The sequence below is a fragment of the Amia ocellicauda genome, chromosome 3, assembly GCF_036373705.1.
Source record: "Amia ocellicauda isolate fAmiCal2 chromosome 3, fAmiCal2.hap1, whole genome shotgun sequence".
Lineage (NCBI taxonomy): Eukaryota > Metazoa > Chordata > Actinopteri > Amiiformes > Amiidae > Amia > Amia ocellicauda.
The window spans coordinates 4961670-4979507 of NC_089852.1; the positions used below are offsets into that span (position 1 = coordinate 4961670).

General features: G+C 36.7%; 1 protein-coding gene across 3 annotated transcripts in view; it reads right to left on the bottom strand.

Annotated features, from left to right (window-relative positions):
• Positions 1-1393: 1393 nt before the first annotated feature.
• The window catches only part of slc6a11b (solute carrier family 6 member 11b), a 51195-nt gene continuing 34750 nt past the window's right edge, over positions 1394-17838 (bottom strand). For all 3 annotated transcript variants that reach the window (XM_066697833.1, XM_066697832.1, XM_066697834.1), the window contains exons 8-15: positions 10195-10298; positions 9739-9863; positions 8457-8569; positions 7864-8001; positions 6239-6341; positions 5677-5777; positions 5286-5456; positions 1394-4775 (exon numbers count right to left, since the gene is read on the bottom strand). In XM_066697833.1, coding sequence (XP_066553930.1) covers positions 4623-4775; positions 5286-5456; positions 5677-5777; positions 6239-6341; positions 7864-8001; positions 8457-8569; positions 9739-9863; positions 10195-10298 — 1008 coding nt within the window. In that variant the 3' untranslated portion in view covers positions 1394-4622. The remainder of the gene's footprint in view (positions 4776-5285; positions 5457-5676; positions 5778-6238; positions 6342-7863; positions 8002-8456; positions 8570-9738; positions 9864-10194; positions 10299-17838) is intronic.

Sequence of the window (17838 nt, forward strand, 5' to 3'; positions counted from 1 at the left end):
GACTATTTTCTTGTAGTAGGTGTAACTGTCATTCATTATAATGAGGTACTTTGAGGTGTGTATTTACCCGTCTTTGAAAAATCAAACTCCTTTACTTTATTTATTTTTATTTTATTTTATTTTTATTTAATATTTGACCACTGTAAAAAGAAAGATAAATCTGTTTGCAGACTCATTAAATGAACACTGTGTGAAAAAAAATATATATATATATCCATAAGTAGGAAGAACATGCAAATAATGTTTAATTAAAAATGTCTTTAAGTGGATTCCTCTCTCATCAGCATTCTCCACTGCTACCACAGAGAGAGTTTCTATAGCAACTCCCCACCAGATACCAAACTGTCGAGCACTGCCCTGTCTTTGAAACACACGTATGCTTTAAATTGGTTGAAGATAGCAAGGTGTTACAAACTGTCCTTAAAATACTTGGTGTTGCAAGAAAATAGCATCGCATAGTCTTTGATGTGGCCACTCTATGCCACAGGATTTTAAGGATACCAGCAGAAGAGACTCAACACATATAAAGGGTTTTACATTTAGAATTTGCTGCCACCTGCTGCTGGTTTGGATCCTGATGCCGATTTAATTTTATATCTATTTCATAAAGCCTGTCACAGCGTTCGCACAAGGCATCAGCTTGACTTGATGAACTCTGCAGCCCAGAATGGCAAAGACACCTGGATAATTCATGAAGCAGAAGAAGAAAACTTTAAGCAAAAGGAGACAACTCAAAAATCAGTCACTTAACATGCAAACAATACAGTGCAAATGTGCAAAAGCTGTCACAATTATGTCGAGTATAATGAGCTATCAGCTTTCCTTGGAAAAGCATATGTATTTTTAGACAATTTATTTATAGTTATGACTTTTAACGTTCAGGTGCTGTTGACTCCCTGTGTCCCTGGCTGCACCCTAAGCTCATTCTGTGTTCTTTGTGGTTCTTCGAAGTTGTTTAAAATCAGGGGTGAAATGAAGAGCAGTGATTTTGCTCCCTGTACCAGGAACATGAATCCCAATTAGCAACACCAGCACGGTTCAATCATGAAAAGCTTTTCTAAATGAAACAGTATTTGTTTGAGCTGGCGTATTACCAGGAGGACTGATTGACTGGTAGCTTCTTATTGTGAAGTGCTCTGGGTTTCATGAAAGGAAGAGACAAAATAAGAGAAAATATACTGCACTGTAGCTCACATGCTGATTATAGTTTTTTGTACAAATAATGTCTAGAAGCCATTCTGGAATTACACGAGTCTGGTATTAACAGCACACAAATAGGGGTAAAATAAAAATATGAATATAAATATATATACACACTCCAAATAAACTTGTGTCTTAAAAACAAGCATTGATGCAAAATACTCACAAATTGAAATAAATACACATCCTTAAATGGTTTTGGAACCTTTTTATTGGCAAAACTATTTTCTGCTCACTGTATATGTCGACGTATATAATTTATTATAAGTATATTCAGAAAAAAAAGATACAAGCAAATCAACATGATGCATATTACATAGGACCCATAATCAGAATGTTTTCTTTATCAAAATTCATGATAGAGACATAAAGATAGTGCTCTAACCAAGTATACATCTGAAATAAGAAAAGTAAAAAAAACATGGAGAGAACTGCCGGATTAGCTGCCAGAGCTGCTACACAGTATAGCCATTTTTTTTCTCGTCTTCATGCTCTGGTCATGTGACACTGTTCTGCCATCAGCCTTTTCACAGTTGCTATGGTTCCTAAGATGCCAATCTTGTTTAAATCATCTTAAAGCAACCCATATCTATAAATAGTACATTCTTAGCAAATTTTATCCTCAGACTGCATTTCCTCCTCTCTTTCTCTTTGGTCTTGGCTTGGCCTTGGGGCAGAGAGCTGTCAAGCAATCTCTATGTACGCCAGGCCTGCTTCTCCCCTCTCCTGACAATGCGGTGCCTGTGCACTCAGCAGGCAGCGTTATCTTCCGCGCACTTTTTCATTTGCATTCCATTAGCGTTCGGCGTCGCTCTGGCTTTGTAGCTGTGGCTTCACAACTGTATCACTGCCTTACTTTGCAGAAGATTTTCACCAGACTGCCTGCTTGGTTTCTTTTTCAAAGTTCACAGGGGGAATATCTGCCAAAGCCGGCGACATTTCTGTAATATTTTTCATATGTTTTAAGGGGAGAAATAATTCGGCTGGATGGCTTTCTTATTTCGTGTTTTTGTTTTGGTTAAATCCATCACCAACCACGATGTGAACCCAGCTAAACAACTTCCCGATGGTGGTTGCAGCCAGCAGAAATTCAAGGGGGATGTCACAAGAAGTGCACTGTATGAAATGTAGTCTTTCAACCACAAGATGTCGTTTCTGTACAAGCCACAAGGGATTTGTTGCACAATTATTAAACACTCGTATCACAATAGCTGCCATGATCAATTTATAAACTCTAAATGTTCACAAATCCTAATGAACACCGCGTTATGCTCTACACTCTTTGGGGGAAACTTTTCTCCTTTTGGCACATTTTGAGAATTTTGACATTTGACGATTCAATAATTTATGCAAATTAGGAAATTCAGTGGCTCAGTTTTTCAGACTTTGTGGGTGAGTGCACAACATGTGCCTCAGGTGTTGTCATGAAAATGTTTTTTGATGTATGCAACATTTCCCAGGTACTGCATTTAAGAAAGGTCCATGCTTTCTATTTATTCTGAGTCTTTCATTCCATATTTTCTTTTCTCATCAGTTTTGTACCTGACAGCTGATGGCTGAGCACTGGGAATGGAAAGACTTTAAATCTAGAAATGCAGGAGACACGCAACGCTTTGAATTTGTCATTATAATCTGTGGGCCAGACTTGATGACTGATGACAACCAATCTACAATACGTGTCAGCCTTTGTGATGGTCTCAGATGTGAACAAGGGATATCAAATGTCTCTAGAGCATCACACAAAGGGAAATAAATGAAGGAAATGTCTTTGAGCATAATCTTGAGAACTAAAATTGCCTGCAACAGGCTGTCAAAGATTTTAATAGCATTAACTGAAGTTCCAGGTAAAGATATACTTTCATGTGCACTTTTGAATAAATAAGGCACCTTGTTCATTATACTTGCATATCACATTCACAAAAAAAATCCAATTATGCGTATTTCAGTTGTTTTCAGAAATTATGTACAGGAATGAATGCTTCAAGAACCAGCAAATGAAGTAGGTATCCCGTTTATTTTTTCATGTTTGTTTGTTCATTGGTTGTTCTTATTGACCTAAACAGCCCAAGACAGAACTAGTGAGCATACATTGTGTTTTTTCTTTTTGATATATTTATTTTTAAAAATGAGTAAGCAGACAATAAAATATTGTGCCCTGTGAATACCAAAATCTGTGTGTAAAACAGTACAATACAATATTTTCATTATACTACTAAAACGTCAAAGGACATATCAAAAGTCTTCACAGAAAGATGATTTTTTTCACATTTTTGTTTTCTCCTTTTATGTCTCAGTAAAGAGAACACAAAAAAACTATTGTGAAACTTAAAAAAAGATATAGTAAAATGTTACATGGATATTAAATGCGCACATTTACAAGCACATGTTTTAGTATTACTGCATGAATGGGTAGACCACACCAAAGGAGTATGCATGTGTACAGAGTTCACAGTAAATTCATTACATTGTAGCAGCAGCGTAAAAACTGTAACCTATGGCTGTTGACATGATGAGATTCACACGAGACCAACCAGTCTACTCCTGTTACACAAATACACAATAGCTCCGTATTATCATCCTGAGATGAGTTATCCTAACAAAACAACCAAAACTGGCCAAACTACATTTTCCCCTGAATATAAAGGTGCAGACAGGACTATTACTACAATGAAGAAACAAAGTACATGTCACTTGCTATGCTGATCCGAGAGAAAATAAACATAAAAATGTACTTCCCAACCACAAAATGTGTATTTTGAGCCACAGTCAGAAGGAAAGAAACAATGAAAATCACATTGTGTCTGTCACGCTTGATTAAACTCAGTTTAATCGTGTGTAATGTAAGAATCCCGTGCCTTATAAAATATCTAGGAAAAATAGTGCTCTCCAAAACTCGCCCTGCGAGTAACAGCAGACAATGACAACAGTGTGCTTATGAGGAGAAGAGCAGGAGTTGTACCCAAGGGTTAAGCCAATAGCCTTTCTGCTTTAACATGGCAGAGAAAACTAACCTCTCTCACCCCGTAGACATACATTAAAATTTGGAATGGTCTAAGAATATCTGCAAATTAGAAACATATCTATACAGCACTTTTCAATAACAATCCCAAGTATAAAAGTTTTACAGCACATTATACATTGGCATCTTTCTAACAGTAAATACTTACTCACAAATATCAAAATATGAGACTAATATCATTACCAGTTTATAGTATCAGTTACTTTTACAATTAATAAAGGTCACCATTTAATTATAACATAATGCATACTTAAAAATGAACTTGTTAATAAAGTTTGTGCAAAACAAGCCATGTTCTATAATTAAGTGATATATATATATTTTTTTTACAAAAAATAAACAAAAAAACAAACCAACCAAAAAAAGTCATTTATTTACTTCCGTTTTTTTTTTCCGTTGTCGTTTAAAAATGTGTTTCTTTCTCTGTGATAGCCGAGATATTCCCATCCCCTTTCAGTTTGGCATCACAGTCATTTACTGAGTAGGAACACGAGCTCCCACTTAGCTTACCTCGCATTTTCAGATCTGGACTTGGTGTGGTCAGTTTTTTAATTCTCTGAAAACAAGACAGAAAAAATAAAGTTTCCAAAGGGAAAAAAATATCTTCCACTCATTTGACACCACAAGAATTGTTTAGTTCCCTTCAACAAGTCTACTAGCAGCATACTAGATTAACACTTAAGACAAGTAAGTAGACATACACCACAGCACAGCATATCCTATTGATTAGCTCATAAACAAGTTTTTTTTTTTATTTCAATCGTATAGAACACTTTTGTGTTACTTACATTCATTCTGTTTTGCCCTGAAGCTTTAAGAAATGCAATCTGTTGAAGTGGCATGAGGGTCAGGATACATACCCCATAATTTGCTCTATCAATAGTTAACAGCTAAATCTAAAGCTGTCCCCAATCCACAACTCCATCCATCTTAGTTACATGCAAGTTAGTAGAAATGCAATTCTAACTCCCATAGATCAATTCCATTTGCATGCAAAAGGGTGGAAGAAATGGCACACGGTTAAAATTTATGTTCAGGGTCATTAACTCTGCTAAGAAGACTTTACCTCAGAGAAGGTTCCTTCTGTTTGCCAAAGTTTGACTGCAATACCCACGGGGATGCACACCATTGAGGACAGTGCCATCATCCAGCCAATCCCATACCCCCAGTCTGGGTACACATACACATTGTTATACTTCAGTGGCTTGTACTTTATCAAGAAAAAGAGAAAGATGGCCTAAAAAGAGAGAAAACAATGTATATGTTAGTTGAAAAACTAATCATTGTACTATTTTTATATTTTTATTCAAAGGAAGCATTGAACCACCGTATATAAATTGGTGCATGCTTGACTTATCAGATAAAATCTATCAGAATACAGCCTATCAGTTGGTAACGAGCTGCCTTTCAAATGGATGGCAGTATTAACATCTATTTGCTTAAATCAATAAACTCACAGCACAGATGCCTGGAGTTAAGACCATCCAACACCACTTTATAAAAAACACGGGCTTGTAACCAATCATGTCTTCAATGTTTCTGTAGAACCTATCACTGCCTGTAAAACAAAGAAACATTTATAAAACCGGGCATGTACATATAATATCTAGTAATAACTGATTCTGATCAAATACATCTGATACATTTGATTATTAAAATAAAAAAGCAACGTTTTGGCTTGTATTTGTTTTCATCATTACATGAGCAAGTAATGCTATGAGAGTTACTTGCCAGCAGGGGGCAGGACAATACAACAATGCATTTCACAGCCAGGATAATATAATGGACTGTTTCTTTTTGGTATCTGTCTTTTATATACAGCTCCACTCCAAGTTCAGAAATCAATGTTAAGTGGTCTCAATTTTTCCCAGAGCTGTATATGCATATATGTATACAACTTATTGTATATATATTGTTTCACATTTAATTATCTACATCAGCAGAGACAGACACACAAACTTAAAGCATCAAGAAAAGCACCAGACATGTACACTAAAAAGACACTGATATGATACTTACCATACACCCAGCCAATACATATGGATTCAAATATGGCTACAAACAGCAAACACATTCCACTTGCCGCATAGGAGTCAAACAACTGGAAAATATACATCCCACCCTGCCGAAAAAAACAGGCAGTGAAGACATAACACCTGTAACTGCCACATTGCAAAGACTGCAGTAACAAACATCTCTTATTCTTCACAATTCCTACACAAATCTGACATTTGTAAGTAAGGAAAGATTAAAATGACTGATCAAAGTTGGGAAGAGAAAGAATGTCCTTTTGAGAAACCCAGGCTTACAAACTCAATATGACCCGGCCGACACCACACTTTTGTTGCAAATCCTATCAAATTAGACTTTGTTGCTCAATGCCTGGATACAGCCCAAAACTATGTAGGACACAGGATTAGGAGTTATTATATAGCACATTGAGTACAGTCTCAACTGTGACTTACACAGGCCATTAAAGGTAGGATTTATTCATGACAATCCATTCCCACAGTGTTCACCTGACTGAGCATTGCAGTTGGTAAGAGACATGACTGGTTTTGCAAAACCTATTTTTCCACATTTCTGTAGCATGTTCAGCACACGCAACACTTCTTCACATTCCATTCCAAACTATAAAACATAACTAATGAAACTAATTAAATCATTTAAACCAGAGATTATTGAGATAGAAGTTTACAAGGTTGCAATCATTGCAGTCATTGCTGCTCCCTAGACATGTTTTCATTCACGTTGCCGTCTATTACATCTAGTTATACAACACACCAGGCACAGATACTGGCTAAAAAATAAGTTGTGGATCCTGGAATTAGTTTTGTCAAATGATACCTATAACCTTTAACTAGCCCTTGCATGATCCCTGGAGGGTTCACTGCCTGAAAAACTGGTTAAGCACTTCTGATATAAAGCCTTTATTTAAAAAATACAACAGTGAAAAAACTTAATATATGAACATGTTCATACTATTGTCTCTTTCTTGTGTGAGATGAGTCAATTCATCTTTAAAAAAAAGTTCTGTAACTTGTATATTGATTCTTTCTAGCTTACCAACATTTGTTACAAACTACTGTCACCAGGTGATGTAAACACACACACACACACACACACACACACACACACATTGTAATCGAATATCACCCAGTAATGACATTAAGTGTGGTTTTAGTATATAACAGTTTAGATATAAGACTATATGTCTTAGGAATGCTTACATAAAACTACCTTTTGAAATAAATGGATTCCTGAAAGATTGAATCCATAGCCTTATTGAACCAAGTACTCTCTGTGAAAATTTAAAACATGTTTTCTCACAGTACTGTTCTATGTCAGCTTTGAAACCTTTCCCCGAATATGAAGATTGGAGCTTGGGAGTGTTGCATAATTTATTGTTGTCTACCCACTATTAAATCATGTAGTTTTCACATGAGGTAACACAAAATATATTTAATGAGTGCTACAAACCCCCTCCATCACATGTACGAATACGAAAGAGCATTCTGTCCTGACTGTTTCCTTTACAGTAAAAAAATGTAGTCCAGACATTACTGGACATGGTACAGTAGGAGTCTCATCAATGTGATATTTATTATGAACACGACATAATTGCACACGCAATCCATTCTTACCTCCGTCAACATTATCAGACCAATTAAGAAAGAAACAATCGATAAAGCCAGAATCAGGAGTTCTCTTCGGTAACCTCTTCTGAACGTGTTGGGGTACATGTCCACCACCGCGGTCACCAAGCTTTCCACGCAGACAAACTGCGAACCAAAAGCAAGCAAGACAAAGAACTCATGGGGTTAAACTGTTAAGGAGATGTCATTTCCATGATTGTGGTCCATAGTTAACACTGCATACATCTCTTACAAGCCTGCAAGCAACACATTTTTTATAATTTAAAAGTAAAGATTGGTCACACTTTATCGACCGTAAAAAACTCGAACATAGTACTTTGCACATCAGAATGAGTATAGCTAAACTGATGTGTGCATCCTCTGTGCATCTTTCACCATCACACACCAATTGCTCTAAGAAACAACAGAGGAACACCTGGCCAAAGAAGAAAGTTCCAGTCAGTTCAGCACAGTGGAGGTATTGTAAAACAGCCAATTAGGACCTATTTCAAAAGTAAAAGTAAAAGTGGAGGAACTGCTTTCACCAGATGTTCCAGGCCATCTGCACTGCTGTTTACCTGCAAGAAAGTTTTTGTGTTTACCTGGCTGTCTAATCCCAGAAAGATGAGCATCAAGAAAAATAACGCAGCCCACAGTGGCGACAAAGGCATCATAGTGACCGCTTTAGGGTACGCAATGAAGGCCAGACCGGGTCCTAAAACAAACAAGGCAATCAACGTTAACGAGATCTAGTACATGATTTAGTCATTTACAGTGAAAGATGTGTCCACATCGTGTATCTAACTGTTTCTATGCCTCATTACTCATTAATCAAATGTATAATCGCATTTAAATATGCAAATGCAAAAGTGACAAAAAATGTCACGCACACACAAGTCACACTCTCTAGAGGTGGAGTTATGTAAGGGTCTCCATCGCTGACCAGAAAGCTAAGGGGCTTTGGAAAGCAGATTGTATTAATAGCTAGATGTGCCTTTATCTTGGAACAAAGAGATTACACTTCTTCTACAATCACCACTAGACCTTCCTAAGGTTTATGACAAAGAAGCATCACGTAACTGGTTGCCATGGTGACAAGGGGATCTTTTTAACCTTCCGAGCTTTTATGGAGGCTATTGAGCAATAATGTTCACTGCCACAGGGAGAAGACAGGATACACTTTCTGTTAAAAGTCTTGTTTTGAAAAATACAGAAATTCTCCTAGCAAAAAAGCAGGCGAAAGTGTTAATTTGGTGAGGTTTTCCAGAGATCTTTAAAATCAAACCCCACTCCTCAGGGCATGTGCATGAACTGTCCTGTGTACGATAATCAAACACTTTCATGTTCTGGCTTTCATGTTTTGTGTTTTTGTTTTTATTGCGTTGTGCTTTACGGTGCCTTTGTTACGGGTTACAAATATTATCCGCATGGGAATACACGTTTATTTGTAAATGAAGGCAAGTACAAACTTCCTAAACCAACTTCACAGAAATGAGTGATGTCTTTTATGGAGAGGTTAAATCTCTTTGGTGTTTAATATGCAAAGACTTGTTGTAAAGACTAAGTTTTCTTGACAGCAACTAAAAGTGAAGGACGAGAAAACAAAATATTCATGCTGAAAAGAGCAGATAAAGAGGTGAGCACAGAGGGCAAATTTCAACACAAAAAGAGGGAATACAGTGGCAAGCAATATTAATGGATCATACGTTTGCCTATATACTTCCTTCCTGCCACTACAAACAAACAGCTACTGTGTGTGACTGTCTGTGTTACATTTATTATTAATGTTAACTGTGTGAATAAGTTATGAGAAAACAAATATTAGTATGGGACACAGGAGGGCACACTATTACATCACGGTTATGTAACCAAAGTCTTGCTTACCTGATTCTGCCACCGCTTCTATCGGAACATTTTGTTCATAAGCCATGAATCCCAGTACAGAGAAAATGGCAAACCCAGCCACAAAACTAGTCCCACTGTTCAGACAGCACAGCACAATACAATCCCTGTAACAGAAACATTATTTAAAGTAAAGATAAAATATTGCAATAACAATCATAATACACTAACGAAATAAATATTTTGATGATGTTCATTCCAATCAGAAAGTGCATCTGAGCAAAGTGAATAAATGTACTGAACAGTTTTAATATAACTTAAACGTTATATTCTGGAAAAATAATATTGCTTCTGACAAATATAAATAAATACGGCTCACAAAAAGCAATATTACTACGTTATAAAACCCCTTACTTATACTGAAATGGGCACAGTATTAAGCCATTCTTTATTTTCATTCCCCTTTTAAGACAGGCCTATTCAAACATTACACAGCACCTGTAGCAATTATTGTTGTAGGTGTTGTAACTTCCCAGAGCAGTTAGACAACCCAGACAAATGGCGTACGAGAAGAAGATCTGGGTTCCTGCGTCCACCCATACCTGTAGGAAACCAACAGACACATCAGCTGTTTTGAAACAAATAATCCCCAGTCAAACACTTTGACATGAGATTCTTTGGTAGTGTATCTTTCAGTTAATGTTTTTTAACCTTTATGAAGGACTGTATCAACAGCACAGCTTTAAATGTAGTCTCTTCTAGAGATGAATGGTTGCTAACTAATGAAATTGTAAAATTCCAAAATATGTCAGTATTTAAATTATACTAGTGTCCAGTGCTAAGTAAAATCATTGCATTTCTCATGACGTCATAGTCTAATTAATATTTGCCATCTTTGAAATGATATCAGCGTACAGAAACTTCTTAAAGTCTGCCCCTTCAAAATGCTTATGCTGGTACAATATGCATTAACATAATGAATATTTATCTCATCTAGAATAGGGTAGAGTATTTGCTACTGATCGAATACTTCACACTCCATTTTTGTTTTTTAAAATGGGCCTTCTCAACCTGTCCATCTTCATATGTCCCCCGGCAAAACATTATAGTGTTTCACACTTTCAGGGCAGCGCCAAATCGACTCTTGCTGCTATCATCACAGCGGGGTTTGTGACCTTGATTTCGGGAAACAGCTGTGCAATTCAATTCCATTTAAAATACAATAGAAATCGTCTTGACTTATCAATTGTATTCATGGAATAACTTTACAGCCCCCAGAACTGGATCTTCCAGAAAACTGATTAGATCAAAAAGTCTATCCATATATTTATGTGAGAAAAAACGTAGATTTATGATGCCCAAACAGCATTTCTTCAAAAGGTAAATAAAATACTTGTTTGATTGCTGTATCCCAAGATTTGAGTTATTGGCATGATATCTCATTTTTGTATGTGGGAGGATATGCTACGAGATTCTGTCTTAGCCTGGAGCTATTTCACCTTGCATCCCGACCTTGTGAAGTCTCAAAGGCTGGGGAAGAAATAGGCTTATTAAATTCTTGGACAGGAAAAGTTAAAAAGCTTCAGCAGTACTTTGTGAACAATGAGAACTTGGACTGCAAATGTGTCAGTGCCTTAGATAAATTATATTTCAAAAGCAACACACGTTTTTTAACCAAACAAGTGATATTAAAATTCTCATTCTAAGATCTATTGTCCATGATCCCTTCCGGGTGGCACACATATTAAATTGTCCAATTTAGCAGAAATGGGCACAAGGTAAAACAAGATAACTATCACTGCATTGCTTTTAACGAAGAAGAAAACATGTCACATAAGATGGGACACATATTTCAAATGTATGTCACTAAAATCCATCAATTACATACATGCATAAAGACAGCATTGCAGGAGAGGGACACACCTTCAGACTAACTCATAATATAAGGTTCAAATAGGGGACACAAAGCCTTTTATTCACCACCTTTCCAGTGCAGATGTGTGTAAGTCTTCATGTCAAATGAAAAGCAGCAGCTTATGTACTTAAGTGTGTTCACTCCTTCATGTATGAGGGATAAGAGAGCCCAGAATTTCCTATCAGCTGCCTGCAAATGCATTGAGAGATCCTTGCAGACACAGTAATTGCAACAAAATATTAGATATTCTGAATACATTTTCAAAACTATATGGGCCAAGTTCTGTGAAAGAAAAGCATGATACGGTTTTATAACATACCTACCACTGAAAATATATATATACACACAAACATTACAAAAAAGTATTCAGACCCTTCGTATGGTGTCCCATTTTGTGACGTTACAAAATGATGCACATATTTAATATTTTATTAAAAATTTGAATGCTAAAACTGAAGACTTCTTGTAAGTGCCAGACGTAAACCCTGCAAACTCTGGGAATGCATTTGGCATTATACCATGTTGATACCATGTCTATTCAACCATAGGTTTTACAATTCTAAATAACAGAATACGTGATGCATCTGTCTATGCATCTATTTATACATATCTATAGCTGAATAAGTCAAAAGTGATGTCTACTGCGGACAACAAATAAGCGCAAGATGGAGATGTCATGGAAGAAATCAAAAGAGTGATAATGAGATTTTGGAAGAAACAGCACGGTGCTGGAAGGAAATCTAATTGCATGAAAAGACAACTATTTGATCAATGCATACTACCAGCGCTCAGATGTGGCTGTGAAACCCGGTCACTTAACGCAAAAATGTTACAGAAACTGCAGACGACACAAAGAAGCATAGAATGATGTCTGCTTGGAATAATAAGAAGAGATAGAAAAAGAAATGAATGGATCCGAGAACAAACAAAAATAGGTGACATAACTGAAAGAGTGAAAAACAAGCAAAAAAAACACATTCTCTCTAAAATGTTTCAGACACTGAGTTACCCATCTTGTTTACTGAGCAACAATTGACAATTTACAGGATGTTGCTTGCCTCAGAAGGTTGCCAGGGAAACACTTTTGACCTTCTAAAAATACAGACTAGCTTCACTCCATAAACAACCTTTCTACACGGATGTGAATGTATGCGTTTTTATTTTTAATTTTACATACGACTACAAACCTCAGAAGGATTACATTTGAAGACTGTGCCGTCGGGGTGGTGGCCTAACTTGAGCTGAATGTGTTCGGTCATGTATGGACTGAGCTACAGCAACAGGTTTAGTTCAGTCTTTTTCTTTTTTTGTGTGCCCATGTGTGTTCCCCAATGCAGTTACACTACAGGTAACATTTAGTAAGAGACGAAAGAGCCTCCCAGCTCATTCCAACTAGATGTCACACAGTAATTAATCCTGAGCATACACATTTTATCCGACTTTTTTGCATATCTGCTTTGTTAGTAAAAAAAAAAAAAAAAAAAAAAACATCTTGGCCCTTACAAATATTCTACGAAAATGAATGACGCAGCACTTCTCGAAACAGTCAGTGAAGTCGGTCTGATTCCCATATGGGTATAAATTAATGGTTCTTAATCCTGGTCATTGAGTACTCCTGGGTCTTCATTTTGTCATTACATCTAAGCTTTCAATTACTTAATTAAATCCTTAACCTGACTACCTCCGACTGTTTAAGAGCTGAAAACAATTAAAAGGCTCCAATTAAACAAATCGTTAATTCAATTAAGCAGTCATTTATGTAACAGAGACCCGACTTTTACTTATCAAAGTAAATCAAAACACACTGTAACTGCCTTAAATATCCCACCTTTGGAAAAAGCAAACCCTGCTAGATTAAATTTTCTTTAAGGCTGACACTGAGCCAAATGCCCCAAATTTAAAATCAATCAAGATTTTTTGTGAATGTAGTAAAGAATCATTTTAGGAAATCTTTGGCCAAGGTTTTGGCAGGCTTGCCATGGAGACTAGGTGGGATATTTGGGAAGGAAGCCAAAAACAGAGTTGATGTCTGAAGGAGAGTGATGCACTGTGGGAGACTCAGAGTAAACAAGGGATTTATTATCCATCTGACATCTAATTAAACATTGATTTTGTAGACTTTCTGTCCAAAAACTAGTCAGTTCATTTTCTCTCTCCTGTTCAACCAGCTTAAATGTAAAATTTTTCATGCAAGTTCATACAAGAGAATTGCATTAGCAATGTACACAGGAGTCACAAACAGCATTGACATTTTCACTTGAAACAGAAACCTGGGAAACAGAGTGAGAACCAGTCTGGCTGTATTTTCTGGTATCTGTTACTGCATTAAGAGCACAGGTACTCCCCAGTAATGAGCTGCCTATGCTAAAACTCGAACTATATAATGTCAGATCACAGACTGACCTGAACATTTTCACACCTTTGAAATGTATAATGAATTTAAAAGCTACACACAATGTTGAACACTTGTCTAACTACTGAAATTATTCCAGGATAGAGTACAAGATTGGCAGATCTACAGCTGACTCAAATAAGTTCTCGTGAAAGCCATCTGTTCTTTAGTCATTCTGTTTGTGAATCTGAGAAGTCACCAAGTTCAGGAACATCCCGCTTCAGGGAGGCACACAACCAAAGTATATAAACACACCAGACATTCTGCAATCACATGATCTACAAACACAATATTAAAAGTCTATACTACAAAAGATCTACAGTTAGGTCCATAAATATTTGTACAGTGACACAATTGTCATCATTTTGGCTCTGTACGCCACCACAATGGATTTGAAAGGAAACAATCAAGGTGTGCTTTAAATGTAGACTTTCATCTTTAATTTGAGGGTAGTTACATCCAAATTAGGTGAACAGTGTAGGAATTACACCCATTTTTATATGTGGTCCCCCCAATTTGTGGGGCTCAAAAGTATTTGGACAAACTAACATAATCATGAATTAAATTGTGAGTTTCAATACTTGGTTACAAATCCCTTGCAGTCAATGACTGCCTGAAGTCTGGAACCCATAGACATCACCAGATGCTGGGTTTCTTCCCTGGTGATGCTCTGCCAGGCCTGCACTGCAGCTGTCTTTAGTTCCTGCTTGTTCTTTCAGCGTTTTGCCTCCAGTTTTGCCTTAGAGATCAAACCAATCAGAGAGATAGCAAAACATTAGGTGTGGCCAAATCAACTATTTGGTACATTCTTAAAAAGAAAGAATGCACTGGTGAGCCCAGGAACTCCAAAAGGCCCGGAAGACCATGGAAAACAACTGTGGTAGATGACAGAATAATTATTATTATGGCCAAGTCAGTCACCTGACCTGAATCCAACTGAGCAGCATTCAAATAAAAAGCAGGAGACAGCTGCAGTGCAGGCCTGGCAGAGCATCGCCAGGGAAGAAACCCAGCATCTGGTGATGCCTATGAGTTCCAGACTTCAGGCAGTCATTGACTGCATAGGATTTTCAACCAATTATTGAAACTCACAATTTAATTCATGATTATGCTAGTTTGTCCAAATACTTTTGAGCCCCTAAAACTGGGGGGACCACATATAAAAATGGGTGTAATTCCTACACTGTTCAGCCAATTTGGATGTAACTGCCCTCAATTTAAAGATGAAAGTCTACACTTAAAGCACATGATTGTTTCCTTTCTAATCCATTGTGGTGGCGTACAGAGCCAAAATTATGACAATTGTGTCACTGTCCAAATATTTATAGACCTAACTGTATACCTGAACATCCTCGTAGATTACATTCAAAGCTGCTTTCACATTAGTCTGGGGCTTCCGTTCAAATTATAACACTGAGGAAGAAAACTCAGGACACAACGTCAATTTTACATAGTACATACATAATTTGTCACCCTGGATAAGGGAGCCTGCTAAGAAATAATAATAACAATAATAATTTACTGCATGGGATTCTGGGAACGCACCTCTGACATGAGCTCGACAGAACACTTCTGAAAGGCCGATACGGTCAACTCTATAATAATTATGCATGTGATATCCACTACAACTTTATTTAACTGTTGTTTTTTAAGTTGTCTTTAAGGAATCAGTAAAAGTTCCTTTTGTATTTTTATTTTTTAACTGTAGATTGTAACTGCTGCTCTAAAGAAAATGAACAAAACACAGCACACACTTAAGGACATTGGTTTTTTTTGTAATGAAATACAGAACAAATTAATCTACCCCTGAAATTACACAGGGGATGATATTTCAGCAGTGTGGATTGCATTGTGAATCCCCAACTGCCTCGTAAACCAAAACAGACCCCCAAGTTGTTGAGCAACATGTTAGAACATAACAGCTAAGACACAACTTGACCTAATTTTCAGTAATTGGGAACAGTGGTATTCACTGGGCATTCAGATACTACACAAAAGCACATATTTTATTATCTGCTGCTTTTAGGACCAACAAAATGGGAACACAGGCAATGGAGGACAAAACGTTATTTCAGTGTTTCTTAATCCCTCATTCCTTAGCCAAGACACTCCACTGGGGAAAGGACTTGAATACTTTAATGTCCTCTGCCTTGGTGGAAGTAATGTGGCCATGAAGGTCTTTGCAAGAGAAAACAAAAAGCACTAAACAGCAGCTCAATTCTCATCTGTTACACTACAAACCTCTTCCTTCGGTGAAAATCGACAAAGGCTATAATCCCTTAACTGTTATTTGCCCCCCTCATTATTGTACTATCCAATTTTTCCTCACAATTGGATTTGTTTGCTATAACCTTCAAAATCGAAAAGAGAGTTGTGAGTCCGAGGGCAAATCTAGTGTTGTTTGTTCATCACGGACAAGGGGACTTGATTGAAACGGACTCCTTTGGAATTCAAACAACATTTTTGCTCAGTTTCGATGGCTATCCATCATGTGGATCAAACTGAGCAAGTTACATGAAGGCTGGGAGGATTTTTTCAATTTATTTTATGGAGTGTTGCTTCTAACTATTGGTCTATGTAAATTAATCTCTATGTTAATGATTTATATTCTTGCTCAACCTGACTTAATTAAAAAATAAAATGCTATTTGTATGCATGTTTGTTTAGAGCTTGCGTTTATTCTGTAGTCTCATTAACTATAGTAAATTGGAACTGATAATTGAATTATATTATCAGGATTTTTTTAACATTAAAAGTTGTGTTAAAGTTTGATCAAACTTATTATGACACATAGTACCCATGATGATGCTAATATGCGTTTTAACACGAGGAAAATTATGTGTAACAAGACTAACATTCTTTTAATGCAAGAGAGTAATGCTTTCTGGTAAGATTGTCAAAAAACATGCTGATCGCGCAACACATAGATTGGTTCTGTGGAGTAATTTTACTATTATCTTAGTCTTGGCAGCCCAGCGTATAACACACACTCAAAGGAATTCAGCTTCCTACATCAACTATGCAAAATAAGGAGCACAAATGCGATGTAATGGCACACACGAAAAAAAAATCTGCTGTTCAATTACAAAGCAAATACAGTAACGTAACAATAAAATAACATAATACATTATATTTTAAAATGTTTAACAGATCTTCATTACAAAACCCGATATCATGCATAGACAAATGTATTCATACAATGACATGGCCTTCCTCGACCAGTACTCTACTAATACTACATTTTTAAGCAACTAACGGAATACATATTAAGCATTCCTAGAAGAAGCACGTAATTGAGAAATTCAAGCGTACATGAGGCACTCTACAAAGATCTGAGAAACCAAGTAAATTATCTGTAAAAGTGGCAAGAGAAATTGATTGAGATGTCCCCAAACATAGCTGGGGGTCTTATTGACAGATTTAAAAGCATCCAGCTCATGAGAGAAAGATACACTGAACACTAGTGGAAATAGGCCAATGTTTTAGCCTCTTCTTAGAGAAAATACTAATCACAGGAAGCATGAAAAAGGGTTCATAGCACACAATTACCATTCTCTCCTATAAAAGGTTCTTAAAATAAAGAAAGGAAAGGTCTGTATTCACCTTTTGGATACAAGCTGTCAGAAATTCAAATAGCTTCATGTTGTGTACCAGGAAGCTCACAGCAGATTTGTATTGACTGTCATGGGCCTATCAAATGTAGCTTAACACTTTAGTATAACTAGTCAGAAAACGTCACAGGACTAAAGGAGATCTCATCCTAAAACAGACAAGTACATCCAGCGATGAGAGAACGTTGTAGCATGAACACAACAACCCTTCAAAAACGCTTTAA